Raw genomic sequence first — 20709 nt, forward strand, 5'->3', positions numbered from 1 at the left:
TTGTGAAAGCTGCTTACTGTAAGTCAAATTGTCTTACATAGGCTACCACTTCCTGCAGCAAGCAGTTAACAACCTGACTGATATTTTGTGAAAAGTGTGAAAGCCCATTGAGAAACTCCAACTCCCATTGTCATTGTGACACAGCACTCCACAGCACACAAGTGAACACTGCACACAACGAAATTGCATTTATGCCTCACCCATGCAAGGGGGCAGCCCTCAGTGGCGCCCCATGGGGAGCAGTGCGGTGGGACGGTACCATGCTCAGGGTACCTCAGTCATGTAGGAGGATGGGGGAGAGCACTGGTTGATTACTCCCCCCACCAACCTGGCGGGTCGGGAGTCGAACCGGCAATCTCTGGGATGCAAGTCTGACGGCCTAACCGCTCACCCATGACTGCCCATTTTATGAGCACATCAGCAGCAAATCATTCATCTTTGAACAAGAAATAAAAAGCAGGCAGGCAGGCAGACAGGCTTACTTTAGTTTCGTTTAGTTTATTTGTTAGGGACAGATACATAGCATGTAGGTTGAAAAACAGCCAAACAGCAAGCATCATAGCACTTAGAGCTAAAAGCTAGTTTCCAATGCTCGTCCCTAGAATGGCTTTTAAAACAATACACTAACAGCAATAACAAAAAAACATTGTTAACATAAAAACAGCCTATTCACTCATTCACTCCAGTCATTCATCCTTAAAATATATCAGTCATCATTTAAAATAGATGTTTATTCATTCATCCATGTCATGCATTCACTAAACATCATATTTGCATTTGCCTACCATTCCTACCCCTGTCCTACATGTACTGTAATGTATTTTCAGGCAGTGGTGGTCTGTCTGTGTCATTAGCAGGCCTTCCTGACACAGATGAAGGTACGTGCGCTCGCACAGTTGCTGCTGACCCAGCCCGCTGCAAAAACAACACAAAAGACAAAAAAGAGTGAAGTTTAAAATCAATCAATGGCATAGGGAGGGGGTTCTCAAAGTGGGCTCTGGGTACTCCTGTGGGTTCGCGGTCGGTGCATTGCCGGGAGCGTATGTTCCCCGGGTCCTACCCCTGTCTTTGTATGGGACCGGGGAACTTAGGACCCTTTTCATAAAAAAGGGTTCTATATTGTGCCCTTCCCAAAACCATCCCTAAGCCTAACCTGTCAGTAATGCAATGTTTCTGAATTGTAAATTTGTGCCCTGACCAAAAGTATCCCTAAACCTAACCTATCAGAGGTGCAACAACAACCTGCGCTTTGCCATGCGGCAGTCTACTTGGAAGCAGTGGGGAACATATCCATTTTCTCAAAAAAGGGGCCGAAGTTCCCCGGTTACGGGGAACATAGAACCTGGGGAACATAGGAATGACTGTGCATTGCCACGGGGGTCCGTGAAAAACTTGTAGAACACCAAATTGCTGCAATAGTAGGCCCACGTTTAAGAAAAAAGTATTCCTACATACCAGGGCTTGACATTAACTTTTTCAGTCACCGGCCAGCCACTGTGGCTAGTGGTTTTCCCCAGTCACTAGCCATTCAGGTATTCCACTAGCCACAGGTTTTATATTGGGTTTTTTATCATGATGGTGTACGTCTAACCTCAGAAGATGAGGTAGGTGCTAAAGCAAGATGAGTGTATAGCTTTCTACATACAAACAACACAGCAGAATATAGGCTACAATGATGCATATGTCATACCAAGGAATAAGCTGCCAGCCAAATTGGCTAGTGACACTGAAAGTATTACTAGCCACAGCCAACTTTTACCAGCATTTGGCTCTCTCTCTCTCTCTCTCTCTCTCTCTCTCTCTCTCTCTCTCGCACGCACGCATGCAAGCACGCACACACACACACCAAAAAAAGCTAAAAGAAAGAAACAGGGCATACTCACCACGGTGTTGGTAAATGCAAGGGTATGATGATCCAGGGGAATGTGAGTACCAGTTGGTGTAATCGAAATGTGACCCGTCAATCCACCTCCAGGAACTCTGCAATACATTGCAATATAAGGGTGCATTCAGGTAAAGTGGGCCACTTTTTTGGCAAATTCAGAAAGACTGATGAAATCTGAGGAAGAACATCAATACATTACCCAAAGTTTAGTTTGATTGCATAAAGTGACTCATAATCTTCTATTTTATGATAAAAAACAAGGTGATTAATGTAAATATTAGGGCTCTGCACTGCACTCGCCTGATTATCATCGACGTTCAAATCTCTTCGAGACTTGGTCTGACCAAGAGCATAACAACTAACATTTCCCAAACAGTATGGTTGACCCGCCTCCCTTGGTTTGCTTATGGTTGTTTGCTTCCCAACAAAGTGAAAGCCCATTGGGAAACTCCAACTCCCATTGTCGTTGTGACACAGCACTCCACAGCACACACGTGAACACTGCGCACTGCACACAACGAAATTGCATTTATGCCTCACCTGTGTAAGGGGGCAGCCCTCAGTGGCGCCCCATGGGGAGCAGTGCGGTGGGACGGTACCATGCTCAGGGTACCTCAGTCATGGAGGAGGATGGGGGAGAGCACTGGTTGATTACTCCCCCCACCAACCTGGCGGGTCGGGAGTCGAACCGGCAACCTCTGGGAGGCAAGTCTGACGCCCTAACCGCTCACCCATGACTAAAGGAGTGAAAGGAGTCCCCGTATTTTCGGGAACTCAGAAAGTACTTGCATTGCTCTTGACCTGACTAATTGCAATGGCAAAGGTGTTGTGTCACTAGGAGGGTGTGCGGCCTGGCTAGCACTGCACTGACCTGGAAGTAGAAGCCTCCTATCCAGATGTCGCCATAGCCTGAGAACTGGGCCACGGCGCGGACCGTGTTGTAGTCCTGATACGTCTCTGCACCTGCAAGGTGACTGTTGAATGTCTCACAGTGTTTCTGGAAGAGAGAGAGAGAGAGAGAGAGAGAGAGAGAGAGAGAGAGAGAGAGAGAGAGAGAGAGAGAGAGAGAGAGAGAGAGAAGTAGAGAGAGAGAGAGAGATGGAGAGAGAGAGAGAGGAAGAAAGAAAGAGAAAGAAGTAGAGAGAGAGAGAGAGAGAGAAGTAGAGAGAGAGAGAAAGAGAGCGAGAGAAGTAGAGAGAGAGAGAGAGAGAGAGAGAGAGAGAGAGAGAGAGATGATTCCTTTAATACCACATACATAGTTGTACTTTTCTGTCAACAATGTCTGATTGGCAGCACCATACACAAAGACATAATATGAAGAAGTGTGAGAAGGAGAGAGTGTGAGATAGAGAGCTCAATGCTCAACGCTTTACTGTCACATGTTCTGTATGTGCTGCCACTACCTACGTACTCATAGGTGTGCATTGATAAGCACGATTTGGTGCTAAAGCACCTGTCCATTTGCCATATTATAAAAAAAAATCCTTTTTTGAAAGTCATTTTGTTTGTCACAACGAATGTACAAACCCCAACTGAAGTTGGGACGTTTGGTAAACAGTGAATAAAATCAAAATGCTATCATTTTCAAAACATTCAATCTATTCATTGCATTTATCAAATTAGAAATGAGTTCATATGTCCCCCAAAACAATATTTTTTTCTCAGTTTTAACACTTAATATGTTGTCTTTTAACTATTCTCCATCTAATGAATAGATTGCATGTTTCGAAAATGATAGCATTTTGACAATATTAGTTGACATTATCATCTACAAATGCTTGACGATCAAAAATGTGTGACTCGATATAATATGTACTGTAGCCTATAGAGCAGTGTTTCTCAAACTTTTTCAGACCGAGGCCCACTTTGTCCCCCCCAAAAATTATCGGGGACCACCTGTCATCTGAATTGGCAGTTGATGGATGCTAATTTGACACTGCTAATTTTTATGCAGATCACTTACTTTTTATTCACATTAAAAGCCTGTCTTATTGTGTTGAAAACATGAAAATGTTACAAATATAGCCTACTGTTAGCTTATCTTGGAAAATTAGAAATCCCCTCGCGGACCACCTGAGCTCTGTCGCGGACCACTAGTGGTCCCCGGACCACACTTTGAGAATCACTGCTCTATAGTGAGACAGTTGGAAGTTCCACATCACCGCCACGGCCACCCACCCTCGAGCATCTGGCCCCTAAAATGTCTGTGCGTACTGTAGGTACTTGTGCCTTTGCTCAATTTCATGAGTTAAAATTCTCAGGAGACAAGGTTATTGTTGGGCTCAAGATGTTTAAAAAAATAAGAAGGTGCGGGGACCCAAAAAATAAAGTAAACTCAATAAGACACTAAGGTCAAGCACAATGAGTTTTCTATTTCATTTTTCAGAGCAGAGTAGAGCAGACGTTTCAGGTTTCTGCCATCATCAGTGCTCTCTGTTCTCACTGTGCTCTGAAAAATAAAATAAAAACTCCTTGTGCTTGACCTTAGTGTCTTATTGAGTTTACGAACCTGCTCCTACTCTGATTTAAAAGGCTAACAATAGGGACTGCAATGAGATTAAAACAACTCAGTAACCAATGGCATTTACAGTATTGCAAGGAATAAAATGGATGGTCAGGAGCTACATGTAGGATCAAAGCTGACATGATGCCACATGTCGGATCAAATGCCACATGCTAATAACAGATGCCACCTGCAGGATCAAATGCCACATGCTAACAACAGATGCCCCCTGTAGGATCAAAGCTGGCACTACAACAGGATGATATAGTTGTGTGCTGCGGCCTACCTCTGCATTGGACCAGTATAAAGTTGTGTGCTGTGGCCTACCTCTGTATTGGACCAGTATAAAGTTGTGTGCTGTGGCCTACCTCTGCATTGGACCAGTATAAAGTTGTGTGCTGTGGCCTACCTCTGCATTGGACCAGTATAAAGTTGTGTGCTGCGGCCTACCTCTGCATTGGACCAGTATAAAGTTGTGTGCTGCGGCCTACCTCTGCATTGGACCAGTATAAAGTTGTGTGCTGTGGTCTACTTACCTCTGCATTGGACCAGCTCATGGAACTGGGGAAGTGCTTGTAACAGCCAGAGCCAAGAGACAGCCAGCCAGAGGGGCAGAACATCAGCGGGTCTATACCAGAAATACACATTTAGACACATTTAGTTTACCTTCACATTTATAATAATAATAATAATAATGATAATAATAATAATAATAATAATAATAATAATAATAATAATAATAATCATCATATAGTAGTTGTAGTAGTAGTAGTCTATTGATCCAAAAGAATCAATCAATCAATCAAAATATCAAAAATCTAAATAAAAGTAGGAATAGGCCTAATAGTCATGATCATATCACCATTGTCGTCAATGATAGTGTGCATTTTATTTATGATTATCGTTCAAGACCCCAAAACTATGTCTATATAGTTTATTGGTAGGCCTACCTGGAATAGCCTGCTCCTCTTCAGTCATATCCACTGGATCCACTAAAGGAGACAGCAACACATGTGTCAACCATGATCATTGTGAAATGAACATAGGCCTATGTTACATTACATTAAATTACATTACACTTAGCTGATGCTTTCATTTATTCAAAGCGACATACAGTTATTATTTTTTGGAGTATTGGTAACATTCCCTGGAGCAATGTGGGGTTAGGTGCCTTGCTCAAGGGCACTTCAGCCATCGTTGGAGATGTAGGGAAAGGTCAGGGGGGATTTAAACCTGCAACCCCTAGATTAAAAGACCAACTCTCTAACCACTAGGCCACGGCTGCCTATGTGAAGCACTTAATCTAATGTTTTACACTTACACACAGTCATGTCTGCGAATAGTTTATATTGAACATGAAAAAAATACAAATTATGATTTAGATGTTTATAGTGTGTTTCCTTTGTATTTTTCATTTATGCTTTATTGAGCCAGGATTGTCCCATTGAGAGTAGGTGTCTCTTCTGCCAGGGAGTCCTGGGCAAAATGGCAGCCAGACGAAAAGTAGTGCATGTAGTCGGTGACAATGGTTTATCTTCAACACCTTAAAGGGACACTGTGTAAGATTTTTAGTTGTTTATTTCCAGAATTCATGCTACCCATTCACTAATGTTACCTTTTTTATGAATACTTACCACCACCATCAAATTCTAAGTATTCATTATGACTGGAAAAATTGCACTTTTCATAAATGAAAAGGGGGATCTCCTCCATGGTTCGCCATTTTGAATTTCCAGAAATAGCCATTTTTAGCTGCAAAAATGACTGTGCTTGGGCCATACTAGAAAATATTAGTTTATCACTTAGTAAACTTTCATGAAAAGATCAAATTTGGCAATTAGCCACATGGTTTCAATGAGCAGCATAGTTGCAGTACCTTTTTTGACCATTTCCTGCACAGTGTCCTTTTAAAGAGGAAACAACACATGGTGTTTAGTGGCACTCACCAGCAGCAAGAGCACTCTGGACTTCAGGATCCTCCGCAGCCTCGACTAAGGACAAAAAAAAACACATGGAATGTGTAATTTTTGACACAATTTATTGTGTTAAGGTGATTTTAACGCGTAGTGTGTGGAATAGTCTTTATTTCTGTTGTCCCTGAGCACACACATTCAAATGTGTTGTCCCTGAGCACACACATGTTATGTCATTTCTGACACAGTACTTTTTACAGTGCAGAATATGATACATCTCCGTGTTGAACACCACCATGCCAATTATGACAACAACTACGTATCTAGCTGATCAAAAAATACACTTAACCCGTTATGACACAGCATTATAAATTTGTCGTTACCGAAGTGGCAACATCTTAGTCATAGTGCATTACCAAAGGCCCTGTGTTATGTCATAGTAGTACGGTAATTAACTTGTCAATAATAATAATAATAATAATTGTATTTGTATAGCGCTGTATCATACAAGGCATGCAACTCAAAGTGCTTAACAATCACTATTATAGTGCTCCACTGGTGGAACGGTGTGCATTCTGGGGCTACGAAGTTCATTAATAAGCTACTGTACATGATCATTCTGGGGCTGCGAAGTTCATACATAGGCTAGGCTACTGTAGGCTACTGTACATGCAGTTGATCATTTTCATACCTTGAAACAGAACAGGCTCCACTTGATTGACACCTTCAACTGCGTTGTCTGAGAAAAAAAAAAACCACATAGAAATATAACCAGAGATTATTGCCTACTGATATACACTATTTACTGGTGGACACAGGGCCGGATTAAGATGGCCTGAGGCACCTAGGCTACAGGTTGCTGTGGGGCCCCCTGGAAGGCAAATGTCTTGACAAAATTGCATAGGGTGTCATAATTCACAAGCTAGGAATTAAGGATAACATGTCTAACAACTGTACTCAACATGAGACATGATGTTTTTCAATACTGCATCCTATCACAAATCTGCAATTTTTCACTTTTGGCCAATCAGGGGGGGGGCCCTGGAAGGTGGGGGCCCCTAGGCTGCAGCCATGTGCCTATCCTGTGCATATCTAGCCTGTGCATCCCTGGGTGGACAGTAATACTGGGATAACATGGCCTAACCAGAGGCGACTCTAGGGTTAGCTCCTCTGGCCCCATGCAAATAACATTGGAACCAAAATGGCCACTACTGTAGTAAATTGTGAGATGTTATTCACTATCTAGTGGATTGGGGGCCCCAAGCAGCTGCCTGCCTGGTGACAAGATGCCCCTCTGGGCCTAACCAGATGAGAAACTCAGAAACATCACCTGAGACAGCAGGCTCTCCTTCAGGTAGGACCTCCATCACCTCTGCTGCTGAGAAAAACAAGAGATGAAGAATATATACAGGACGTTAAAATTCAAAAATTATACATTTGCCATACTAAAATATGTATGTATTTTCAGACTGCACAGTGTATAAAAAAATATATGTTTAATTTTTACACAAATGTGAAAAAAAATGTGTTCTGGCATTGCCAAGACTTACCAGGTGCAGAGTGGCCGGCAGCAAACAGCATACAGAGAAGAGAGGCTAGTATGAGGACCTTCATGGTGGCTGTGATGTGCTCCTTGTCTTGTGCAGGCAGAATCTAAGAATAAAAAAGAAAAAAGAAATAAAACCTCAAGACAATTACGGGGTAACGGGATCAGGAACAGTGTAAGTTATACAGTTGCACACGTATGACTTTTCCTACCTGTAGTAGTAGATGAGAGCAGCTGTGCAGGTAAGTAAGTAAGTGATGAGTGAAGACACTGTGTCTGGCTTTTATACCATTCTGGGTCACCCGTACCAGGAAATAACTGAAGTCTGATTTACGAGTTATTAGGTCAAAAAAATGTCACAACAGAGTAGTAAAAGCATAAACATGTCTAATCTTATTTGCCCTGTGTTGTTCAGCCCTGAACGTGAGCAGGGCTGTAGATAAAGGGCAATGTAAATGGCACCTGCACGTGCAGGAAGTGATAGGGTGAGACCGGCTAAGACCCCAACGTATCACGGGTGCATTTCTCGAAAGCATTGTTGTTAGCCTGTTAGCAACTTGGGTAGTTGCCAATGGGAAATTGTATTGCAAACAACAAAATAGCTAACATAGGCCTACCTGTAGTAAGCAACTATCGTTTCGAGAAATGTAGCCTACCCCACATTTGTAGTCATTGGTATCACTCCATTCAACATACACGCAGCTCCCCAGTGTATGTAGTTTTTATTGAAATTTGATGTGCTTGCTTTTCCTCCTTAAATGATCCTCAACAACACTTTTTGAGTAGTTTGGTATTTCTTGTTTCAATCTAGACCAGCGGTTCCCAATCTTTTTTCCTTGCGCACCCCCTTGTACATTTCAATGTGGTTCGTGTACCCCCTAATCGAATGTTTTGGTGTACTTATGGGAACTCAAATATGGCTTCACTGTACATTATGCTGAGTCATTTAGGGAATCCTAATTTTCCAATAGACATCAATATTCCTAAAGCATACAATTCACCATACAATTAAAAACTACTTCATTTTCTTTGAATCTGTATAGAAACACATATCGGCCATTGCTCAATTCAGCTCGCGCACCCCCTTGTGGCAGGCCACGCACCCCCAGGGGTGCACGCACCCCAGTTTGGGAAACCCTGATCTAGACAAACAGGTCTGTTGTCCCGGGCCCAGGGAGAAAGGGAACCCAGGATCAGAGTCCTCATTATATTGTATGTAGGCTATTGGAAGATGATGGGACCCTAGATGGCTTTCTCTCAACCTTACTGGTAACACTTTATTTTAGGGATACATCTATTGGCACTAATGCATACAATGTGCATGTAGGCTATAAGTTGTAAGGCATGTACAAAGCAAAATCAAACATTTGTTAGGCATGTATGTAAATGTATGTAAATGTCTTCTTCATGCACAATAAGGGATTTAGGCCTATTACCAATTTAACCTTAGTAAGGAGCTAGTAGGCCTTAGCGTTCATTCCTCAAGAATATACGTATGAAATAAATAACAGGACAGCACTCCAAGTTTTGTGGTGTATTGTCCGTCAGACGTTTCGGGGTTAACCTTCTTCAGTGCCCAACACTGAAGAAGGTTAACCCGAAACGTCTGACGGGCAATAAACCACAAAACTTGGAGTGCTGTCCTGCTCTTGATTTCGGACGATAGGCTAAACACACATCACACACTTCCAAGCTTCTCTGACATTTCCAAAGGTGATAAATAAATCGCATCAGCTACTATTTCTGTGTATTCCGGATCTCTTGTTTCATATGTTAACTCTATTAGTGACAAGATACCCGTAGTGTCATTGGGTAAAGAAGTCTACTGCTATTGAGTTCAGTTCCATGTAGTTCAAGTCAAGTCCAGTCAAGTCAAGTCAAGTCAAGTCAAGTCAAGTCAAGTCAAGTCAAGTCAAGTCAAGTCAAGTCAAGTCAAGTCAAGTCAAGTCAAGTCAAGTCAAGTCAAGTCCAGTCCAGTCCAGTCAGCTTTTATTGTCAGTTTCTTCATATGCACAGGTCATTTGAAGGAAATTTAAATTACGTTTCTCTCTCTATACCATGAAGGACAAAGACATTCACAGGACTGACATTTACAGACTGACATCAAAGTGCAAGACAGGACAAGTAACACTGGTGAACCAATAACAGTAAAGTTCCGTGTTCCGTAGTTCCGTGGAATCCTATACAGAGACTCTAGAGATTCCACTGGAAAAGAGCCATAAAACCCTGATGACCTGAATGAACAAAGTCATCAGCAGGTCTGTCAAGTAACCATTCACATGTGATTATGGGAACTAGCTGTATGAAATTGTGATTTTGACTTGTACATAGTAACTTTGCACTTGAGTCATTTGTGTGGATAGTCTTTAGATTGTCTAACCCTCACTGCTCAAGGGACTGTAATCAATACCCTCCATTTATTAATACAAGTGTAAGAAGATTGACATTGTCAGCTTAATGTAATGAAATATAATGTATGTAAATTGGGATTAAATTATTACATCAGCTATTTTTGTGTATCCCTCATTTCTTTCTGCCGACTGAAAATTCGAATTAGAATGCTAGACCGTAGCCATGGTTACCCATTCAAAAATGACCTGTAGGCACCAGGGCTTACCGGTGGCCCTGGCAGTTGAGGAGGGCCTGTTACCTATCAATCAATCAACCAATCAACCAATCAACCAATCAACCAATCAACCAATCAATCAATCAATCAATCAATCAATCAATCAATCAATCGGATCAATCGATCAATCAATCAATCAATCAATCAATCAATCAATCAATCAAAAGTACTTATACAGTACAGCACATTCTCGAAATTGTCAGGGACATTTCTTGGTTTGGCCCAGCCCAGGCCTAGCCAGTATAAGACAGCTTAAGTTCCTGGTCCAATGGCCTGCAGTGTAAACAGGGCTATTGTGTAGTTCTGAGGAATATTATATAGATTCCACCTTACAGAAGTCATAAACCCTGGTGACCTGATTTAGCCTAAACTGTAGGCAACACCAGGCAGATAATTTCAATCACTTATTTTCAAATACACGTTAACGATTAAACATATTCCTTCAATATCATTAATGCTTTTCATTATGTCTCATGATTGGGGTCACTTTCATTTTTTGGGGGAAAAATGCTCAATTCACTAAAAGCTAACTTTAGTCTGTGTGGAAAGTACGACCTGTAGCCTATTGCTCCAGGAAACAGAGACTAATCTTTATGACATGTGCCAGATAATGTATAGTCAGTCGTCAGTAAATTCTCGTCAGAGCCCTGATTTCAGTCTAGGCGTGACAGTTTTATCAGGAGGAAACGTGAGTTGGGGCACACTTGGAGTACGGTAAACCATTCACTGAGGCCTATCCTTCAGTGAGGACACACAGACACACACACACAGACACACACGCCGCACACACACGCGCACGCACACACACACACACACACGTATATTAATGAATTATCTCTATGAAATTATGGTTTTGACTTGAACATAGTAACTTTGTGTGGATAGGCCTTGCAATGTGGTGCTACCCCTGCATATTGGATGATTAATACTTTAGCCACTCTTTACCCATCTGAAAAGCCAGGGTTTTATCAGGGGGCAACGTGAGTTGGGACACAGTAAGCCATACCCTTGCACTTCAGAGATGACACACACAGGTTTGTCATCCAAATAGATCTAGGCTTGTCTTACAGGCAGAGGCAGGCTTTAGAGACGAGTATAATATAATATAGCATAATATCATATCATATCATATCATATCATATCATATCATATCATATCATATCATATGATTGAACAGAATCGAAAAGGGTATCTCAATGGATCTTTTCCATTGACAGTATATATTATATCTACTGTCAATGGTCTTTTCTCCTGATTAAGGTTCAAAAAAGGAACACAGGGGGGCAGTGTCTAGGCCAGGGGTTCCCAACCTTTTTCAACTTGGGGCCCACTCAAAGTTGTCAAAAAAAGTTTGAGGCCCACCTCTGACCCAATTAAGTCAAATAAATCAACAGCAACACAAACCAAAATATGATTATTATTTTTGGAATATTATTTCAAGGCCCACTCGGAATACCTTCAGTGCCCACCAGTGGGCCCCGGCTGTTGACATATGTATGTATGATTGACTGTGTGTATTCTGTACTGTACTTGTTCCACACCACAAGGGGGTGTTATTGATTTAATATGAGATGTATATGATTGGTGACGTCACACCCCCCTATATAAAGGAATGTTCTGGGATCGATCATTCTCTTGAGTGTGCCCTTGAGTCATGGCCCAACCGCTCCTGAGCAGTGTGTATTATTCATACTTTAAATAAATATGCCTTGAGGCTGACGTGAGGTATTCGTCTTCGACTCTTTCTGAAACCTGCACATTGGACTTCTGCTGTGGATTGTTTGCGCTCCTGCTAACAGGTTATGGGCCCAGTATCGACGACAATGTGCAGTAACGGAAAGTGGCGAACGTTAGCTAGTCAGCTAAAGTGTGATAGCTAGTTAGCGCGCTAAAACCGGGAACGCTAACAGAAGCTGAGGAGAATGGCGCATCAAAAAGCGAAGTGGCCGGTGTTTGACGGTAGGGCTGAAGAATACGAGCTCTGGGAGGAACGGATGCTGTGCTGTATGCATCGTGTCGGTTTAAAAGACACTATTCTTCACGAGCCTGGTGGACCGCTGACGGCTGAGGAACGAGCCAAGGATGATGAGCTGAACGCTGATGCTTACTGCTCGTTGGCGCCATTGCTCGACAACGTGAGTCTGGGACTGATATTCAGAGACTGTAAAAATAATGGACGCGAGAGTCTGAAGGTGCTGAGAGAGCACTACATTGGGAAAGGTAGGCCACGTATTGTTTCCCTGTACATAACGTTAACCTCGCTGAAGAAAGCGGACACAGAGACTGTGACAGAGTACATTATCCGGGCAGAGCAGATCTTCACAGCGCTCAGAGGTGCAGGCGAGGCACCGAGTGAAGGGCTGATGATGGCAATGATTATGCGGGGACTACCAGAAATGTTTAAACCGTTTTCGCTGATGGTAACCCACGGTTCAACGGAGATGAAGCTAGCAGAGTTCAAGGCTAAGCTACGAAACTTCGAGGCTTCGGAGGATGCTGAGCCAGTAGCCGAGTTGGCGGGAGAAAGGGTTCTGAAGGCTCGCGCAGCTCTGAGGAAAAAGAACGTCGGCGGATCTTCGACAGACATGGCGTGTTGGCGGTGCGGAGAGAAGGGACATCGGAAAGATGACTGCGCAAGAAAAGTTTGGTGCGGTTCCTGTAAAAGCACCAGCCACAGCGACAAAGCCTGCAGGAAGAGCGAGCGCACACAGAGGTCCAGGTGTGCACGCGCTGAAGACCACTGCGGTGGCAACAGCAGAGGCAACGGCCGCGGCGGTGGTAGCAGCAGTAGCAGAGGCAACGGTAGCAGCGGTGGTGGCGACAGCAGAGGCAACGGTAGCAGCGGTGGTGGCAACAGCAGAGGCAGCGGCAGCGGTGGTGGCAACAGCAGAGGCAACGGCAGCAGTGGTGGCAGCAACAGCAGAAGCGGCGGTGATGGCGGCGGCGGCAGTGGTGACAGTAGCAGAGGCGGCGGCAGCAATCGTGGCGGCGGCGGCGGTGGTAGCAGTGGCGGTCGGGCAGCGAGTGGTGGTCGGATCGAGGCGCGGGGACCCGCGAAAGACGACTTCACATTCCGGGTGGACACCTGCAAGCCAGCGCAGCAGCGGCAGATCGAGAGAGGGCTGATCGTCGACACAGGCGCGACATCCCACATGCTGAACGACAGGAGCCGGTTCAAGTCCTTCGACAGCTCGTTCAAGCCGGAGAGCCACAGCATGGAGCTGGCCGACGGGAGGCGGACATTCGGGTTGGCGGAAGGCAGAGGAGACGCACAGGTGTGTCTCACTGACAGCGACGGACGAATATGCACAGTGACTCTGAAGAGCGCCCTGTACATCCCTTCGTTCCCACAGGAACTCTTCTCCGTGAAGTGTGCCACTGCACACGGTGCCAAGGTACTTTTCGAAGAAGGTAACAATGTTCTTGTGGCGCCTAATGGTGCAAGGTTTAACATTGATGTGTGTGACAGAATGTACTACTTGCCGACCGAATGTGATGAAAGTGATGTGTGCAATGTTAGCCATGATATCCAAACTTGGCATGAGATAATGGGGCATTGTAATTACGATGACATACTGAAACTGCAAGATGTTACAGTAGGCATGCACATTAAAGGTGCAAAGCGTAAGCCTGACAAAGAATGTCATGTGTGCATAGAAGGGAAGTTTACTCAGTCGAGAAACAGAAATGCAACTGAAAAGGTGAAAACACCACTTGAGCTGGTGAATACTGATCTAGCTGGTCCAGTGACCAATGGTTCCATAGACGGTTACAAATACATGCAGTCATTCACAGATGTGTGCACAGGAGTAGTTTTCACATACTTTCTGAAAGCGAAGAGTGATGCCGTACAGGCTACTGAAAAATTCCTGGCAGATGTAGCGCCTTATGGCGATGTGAAATGCATCCGGTCAGACAACGGGACCGAGTACACAAGCAGAGAGTTTAAGACACTCCTGCGAAGGAACAAAATCAGACACGAGACGTCCTGTCCTTACTCCCCACACCAGAACGGCATAGCTGAGAGGGAAGGGCGTACTCTCTTTGAAATGGCAAGGTGTAAACTGATTGACAGCAACTTACCTAAGAGTTTATGGCATTATGCCGTTCAGGAAGCTGCATACACCAGAAACAGATGCTTTAACAAGCACATTGGCACAACACCGTACACAGCACTGACAGGGAAGAAGTGTGATCTAGCCCAGATGCACAAATTCGGATCCGAGTGTTATGCATACAAACAAGACAAGGGTAAACTAGATCCCAGGTGTGAGAAGGGGCTCTTTGTAGGGCACGACAAGGGCAGCCCAGCATATCTAGTTTACTACCCCAATAAGGGAAAAGTGCAGAAGCACAGACTGGTTAAGTTTATTACTAAAACCACATGTGACAGTGAGACTCAGACGCAAGACTTAAGACTTGACCCTATTGTACATACTAACAAGACAGACGCACCACAGCCCAGTGCTCAGAGCACAGACACCCAGACTGACAGTCCACAATCCCCAGAGGATGATGGTGAGGAGCACCACATGGTGACACCACAGGCCCCAAGCAGTGGGAGGTACCCCACTAGAGAGCGTAAGCCCCCGAGTTACCTCAGTGCTTACTCTACTCAGGAAGACAGTGATGGTGATGATGATAGTACACTCACCAGTGTCGACTATTGTTACCGAGCAGTGTGTGGCGTGCCACTGACCTTTAAGCAGGCTATGGCATCACCACAAGCAGGTAAATGGAAGAGGGCAATGGACGAGGAAATGCAGTCACTAGAGGAGAACCAGACCTTTACCCTGACCAAATTGCCAGAGGGCAGAAAGACAGTGGGAGGTAGGTGGGTGTACTCAATTAAAGAGGGTGGTGACGGACGTGAGCAGTACAAGGCCAGATTTGTGGCGAAGGGGTATAGCCAGAGAGAGGGGATCGACTATGGTGAGACATTCTCCCCCACGGCAAACATGACAAGTGTGCGTGTACTCATGCAAAAGGCAGCACAAGAGAACTTAGTTCTACACCAAAATGGACGTAAAGACGGCATACTTACACGCACCCATTGACCGAGACATTTACATGGAGCAACCTGACGGTTATGAAAAAGTAGGAAACAACTTAGTGTGTAAACTCCAAAAGTCAATTTATGGTTTAAAACAGTCGGGGCGCAACTGGAATGAGATGCTGCACAAATGTTTGATTAATGATGACTTTAAACAGAATCCAGCAGACCATTGTGTATACACAAAAGAGTCAAAGCAGGCAGGGAAGGTGATAATTGTGTTTTGGGCGGATGATCTTATCATCGCAGCAAGCAACACGAGAAGCCTTGAGCAGGTTAAGGCAATGCTCTCCAACAGGTTTAAAATGAAGGACCTAGGCAGATTAAAACACTTAATAGGCATAGATTTCAGTCAGAATGATGAATGTGTAACCATGTCACAACAGAGGTACACTGAGAGGATTCTCAAGCGTTTTGATATGCAGGATTGCAGAACACGTGAAACACCATGTGAACAAAAGGTTGAATACAATGACGATGCACCGAAGATGACAGATGTAACAAAATACAGGGAAGCTGTAGGTAGTCTGATCTACTTAGCTACTTGTACGAGACCTGATCTTAGTTTTGTGGTTGGTAAGCTTTCACAACACTTTGCAAACCCCACAGAGGAAAACTGGGTGACAGTTAAACATGCAGTGCGTTATCTTAAAGGTACGACTGACAAGCAGCTGACTTTTAGGAAAAGCAGCAATGGTTTAGGCCTCCGGGCATACAGTGACGCAGATTGGGGCGCAGACACCAGCGACAGACGGAGCACGTCTGGCTACTGTGTGAGCATGAGTAAAGACAGCTCACTGGTATGGTGGAAGAGTAAGAAGCAGCCCACAGTAGCATTATCCACTTGTGAAGCCGAGTACATGGCTTTAGCTCTCACAATACAGGAGTGTATTTACTTAGAGCAATTACTGAAAGGTATGGATTCCTATGAATATGTTCAAACTGTTGTTCATGAGGATAACCAGGGCACCATTGCACTTGTGAAGAATCCTGTGTGCAGACAGAGGTGCAAACACATCGACATCAAGTATCACTTCATAAGGTCAACTGTTAGAGATGGGAAGATGACACTTGTGTACTGTCCAACAGATGAAATGGTAGCAGATGCTATGACCAAGCCTGTCTCAAAGGTTAAACTGAGGAAATTTTCTGGAGTCATGTTTGGTAGTAGTGTCTGACAAGTTGTAAATATGTTAAGTACTGTGTGTACTATGTGAAATGTTTTTGATTTAATTCTGTGTATATTCTGATTGTTAAAAGCTGTACAGGATACGAGTCACTCATAAGTGGGAGTGTTGACATATGTGTATGATTGACTGTGTGTATTCTGTACTGTACTTGTTCCACACCACAAGGGGGTGTTATTGATTTGATATGAGATGTTTATGATTGGTGACGTCACACCCCCTATATAAAGGAATGTTCTATGCTTGATCATTCTCTTGAGTGCTCTTGAGTCATGGCCCAACCGCTCCTGAGCAGTGTGTATTATTCATACTTTAAATAAATATGCCTTGAGGCTGACGTGAGGTATTCGTCTTCGACTCTTTCTGAAACCTGCACATTGGACTTCTGCTGTGGATTGTTTGCGCTCCTGCCAACACCGGCCCATAGGTTGGGAACCACTGGTCTAAGCCTACACCTTTAACCTATATCTGGCCTTGCAGGCCTATTACTAAAAATTGCCAGCAAATCATGCACAAATAAGCCAAACGATGTGTTCTCAGATATGAAGAGGTTTATTTCTTACTGCAGAATATATACTTGCCACCACCATCAACAATAGTTTAAGTAGTAAAACTGTTTCTAGAACAAGTTTCATCTCGATTGATGGTTGTTTTGGGCTTGTCATTTGGAAACACTGTCGTCACTTCCGGTTATTAGACAGCTCTTCTGTGTCAGCTGTAAGCGACACAGTTGATCCAGCTAAATGAAAAAGCAAAGCGTTCATAAACAATAAGAGTCGTTTATCTGTACACAGGTGAGAAATTGATGTCTTCACGATTATGTAGAGCAATATTAATTTACGTAATGATCAGAAATCCGAATAGGGTGCCTGTCTGTTAGTTTAGATATGCATCAAGAATAGCTAGCTCGCTAACTCGGGGAGCTGGAAGATAGGCTATGTACTTTGTTATGGACCAATGTATTCTTTTCGTGCTGTTTTACTCCACCCGTAGTGTACGATTGTGTTTTTATGTCGGTCACTACCGTAATGAAACCCCAATTTCCTGTTCCGAAACGTAAACATTGGCGTCAGACTCAGTGCACGGTTGACAGTTGTGGGCTGTCAAATGCAGACCAGTGTCGCTTGACCTAAAATCGATAGGCCTACCACTCATTCACAACGTGGTTAAACAATTAAACTACAATTAAACTCTTATCTTATGTCGGATGACTGAATCCACCAGATATTTTGTATCTGTCTCCCATTTCCCTTTCCAGGTTTATACAAAAAAGACAAAAGTTTCCTTCGGCTTGATGTTGTGAGCGTAATGAACATGGATATCCCAGTCACCCTCGTCATCAAAGCCCCGAATCAGAAGTATAACGACCAGACCATCAGCTGTTTCTCGGACTGGACAGTGGAGAAGCTGAAAGCCCATCTGTCTCACGTCTACCCCAGTAAACCGGTGAGAGTAAACCACTTGTCCTTGGGAGTATGGGTGTAATCTTAGGTGTGGATGGTGGGGACATATCACTTTTGACCTTAGCCTAGCTTGTCCCCACCACTTTTTCCATAAACATAATGCAAAAATAGCATACAGACAATTTACCATTGTGGTAAATTGTGCATCACCACTTTCAAAGCCAAACCCACACCTTTCCTTGCTTGGGAGCAGTGCTTGAAGTGTGTGTGTGTGTGTGTGTGTGTGTGTGTGTGTGTGTGTGTGGGGGGGGGGGGGGGGGGGGGGGGGGGGGGGGGGGGGGGGGGGGGGGGGGTTGGGATGCTAACCAAGCATCACTTAGGCCATATTATCACCCTTTTCAAGCAACATGGCTAGCTAGAACCAAGCCTTTATCCCAGTAAACCAATGAGAGCAATGACGGCATTAATCTAGGAGTGACAGTTTGTATGGGCTAGAGTCAGCCTGTTTTACACGTGAGGCGGGTGAGGTATTGCACAATGCAGTGGTTCCTATCTTGTGTGTGGTCTACTCTGCTCCATTGGTCTAGTTGTTGTGTAACTAGGCACGAAAAGACTACTGTATTTTTTCTTCTCTGGCTTCTGTTCCGCTGAATGAGTACAACTAGGCTATTAGTGTAATCTCCTGGCTGGAATCCGGCCTTTAGTAAAATCACAGCAACAACAGTCCTCACAAATTGCATCTGAACATATTTTTTGGAAAAAGCGTGCAACTTTTGTCTTATCAAAGTTGGAAGTCAGAGTTAGAAACATTCTTAGATCCACTCTTACACAGATACAATCTTGGACTTGGACAAAGGACCAACAGATGATTGTAGAATAAGTCATCGATGTGAAGTAGCTCTTTTTCGCTCTCAAAGGACATCAGGTATTTTATGTTATCATAAAAATACATCAACATATTGTGTATTAAGACGTGTATGTACAAGTTTCCCTGGCGACCACATAAAGCAGGCTGAAGCAGAGTATTATGGGGTGCTTGTGGTATTTTACTCCATGATCTGCTGTAGCAGGAATAAGGCCTCCAGGCAGCAGTGTTGCCAGATTGGGTGGTTTCCGCCCAATTGGGCTGCTTTGGACAGCCGTCTGCGGGTAAAAAAATTGGCAATTTGCAGGAAAAAAACGCCCAATTTTTGGCCATAGAAATCAATAGAATTGGCCGTAATATAGTGCTTCCTGGCGGGTTTTGAGCATTTTTTTGGGCTGGAAATCATAAGCCTCATCTGGCAACCCTGCCAGGCAGATTTGACGTCAGAGAGGTCGGATGGTTAACAAACTCCTTTGTTCAACTTCTCACCAGTAATCCGCCAGCCACACCACAGGAGCATACTATTTCACACCGCCACCACAAAGCTTATACACCAGAACCTTTTAATCAATTAGGCGTCCGTCCTAATGCTGTGCCTTATGCCGGACAAGACACTGAAAAGACGGATGGTCTGTCCTAAAGACAGACATCTGGCCACCCCACATAATACATCACACCACCATGGTCAAGCATTACATTCCATTGCATTTGCCAGACGCTTTATAACCAAAGAGAATTTCAAAAGGGGACATAATCATAGTCAACATCACTAACAGATACAAAGTGCATAGAAAATACACAGAACAACAAGTGCAGATGCAAAGAAGGGTTATTATTATTATTATTATTTTAGTCAAGTACTTAAAGTGATACTTACCCATTTTTAAATAATAGGGTTTTACCGTTCTCCTGTACTTTCAACCGTTTTTGGGGGATGGCAGTGCAAATTTTACCTCCATGCTAGCAGTTAACATTGAGTCCTATGAGACCAGCTCGCGGCTAACTGGTCTCATAGGACTCAATGTTAACTGTTAGCTTGGAGGTAAAATTTGCACTGCCATACCCCGAGAACGGTTGAAAGTACAGGAGAACGGTAAAACCCTATTATTTAACTCAAGGGGAGGTGTAAAATAAGCTTATTTCCAAAAATGGGACAGTATCACTTTACGCAGAGTACACACACATGCATATCATGTCTGGGACTAGAGCAGCTCAAGCATTAGTGTAGTCCAGTGGTTCCCAACCTTTTTCTTAGGGGACCCATGTTTTTACTATTTTAAGCTTTGGTGACCCAACCACGCGAGCGCCCGCACGAGACGGAGTCACAAGATGCCCTCCGTTTCCTGCGAAAACTTATTTTAGTTATTTTATTCCTCAATTCGTCTTTGGTCAAATATAGAATTAATGTTTAATGTAGCACTTACAATTTGTTGCGTCTATGCATTTATTAGTTAAATGCTTTGTCTTTTATTCAACATGGGCTATATATATTTAAAACGAAACCCCTTAAAATCAAGAGGGCTCCGCGACCCCCTCTGGATCTTTGGTGACCCATAAGGGGGGTCCCGACCCATAGGTTGGGAACCACTGGTGTAGTAGATAGTCACGATAGATAGAGTCTTTACTTGCTTCTTTACATGGGAGTACCTCATGCATGCATGATCGCCCACTTCTGAATGGAACTATTAAGGCAGGGGTGTCAAACTCTGGCCCATTTTATTCGGCCCG

The 20709-nt window shown here is 43.8% G+C and overlaps 2 protein-coding genes across 3 annotated transcripts in view; one reads left to right on the plus strand and one right to left on the minus strand.

The window, feature by feature from the left end:
- Window positions 1-518: 518 nt before the first annotated feature.
- LOC134435944 (ladderlectin-like) lies at window positions 519-8225 on the minus strand. 2 transcript variants are annotated; one of them, XM_063184977.1, is made up of 10 exons: window positions 8060-8225; window positions 7852-7954; window positions 7632-7676; window positions 6993-7040; window positions 6335-6379; window positions 5339-5380; window positions 4925-5016; window positions 2757-2882; window positions 1884-1980; window positions 519-915 (listed from the first exon to the last, which is right to left on the minus strand). In XM_063184977.1, exons 2-10 carry the CDS (start codon window positions 7913-7915, stop codon window positions 851-853), a joined length of 624 nt encoding a protein of 207 aa, XP_063041047.1. In that variant the 5' UTR covers window positions 7916-7954; window positions 8060-8225; the 3' UTR covers window positions 519-850. The 2 variants fall into 2 exon arrangements, with proteins under 2 accessions (XP_063041047.1, XP_063041046.1); XM_063184976.1 differs by having other exon boundaries at window positions 7632-7679.
- Window positions 8226-17405: 9180 nt separating this feature from the next.
- Window positions 17406-20709, plus strand: part of LOC134435945 (homocysteine-responsive endoplasmic reticulum-resident ubiquitin-like domain member 2 protein) — a 12288-nt gene continuing 8984 nt past the window's right edge. Inside the window, exons 1-2 of the mRNA XM_063184978.1 lie at window positions 17406-17507; window positions 17972-18159. Of these exons, the coding sequence (XP_063041048.1) occupies window positions 18022-18159 (138 nt within the window). The 5' untranslated portion in view covers window positions 17406-17507; window positions 17972-18021. The remainder of the gene's footprint in view (window positions 17508-17971; window positions 18160-20709) is intronic.

This window comes from Engraulis encrasicolus, chromosome 20 (assembly GCF_034702125.1).
Source record: "Engraulis encrasicolus isolate BLACKSEA-1 chromosome 20, IST_EnEncr_1.0, whole genome shotgun sequence".
Lineage (NCBI taxonomy): Eukaryota > Metazoa > Chordata > Actinopteri > Clupeiformes > Engraulidae > Engraulis > Engraulis encrasicolus.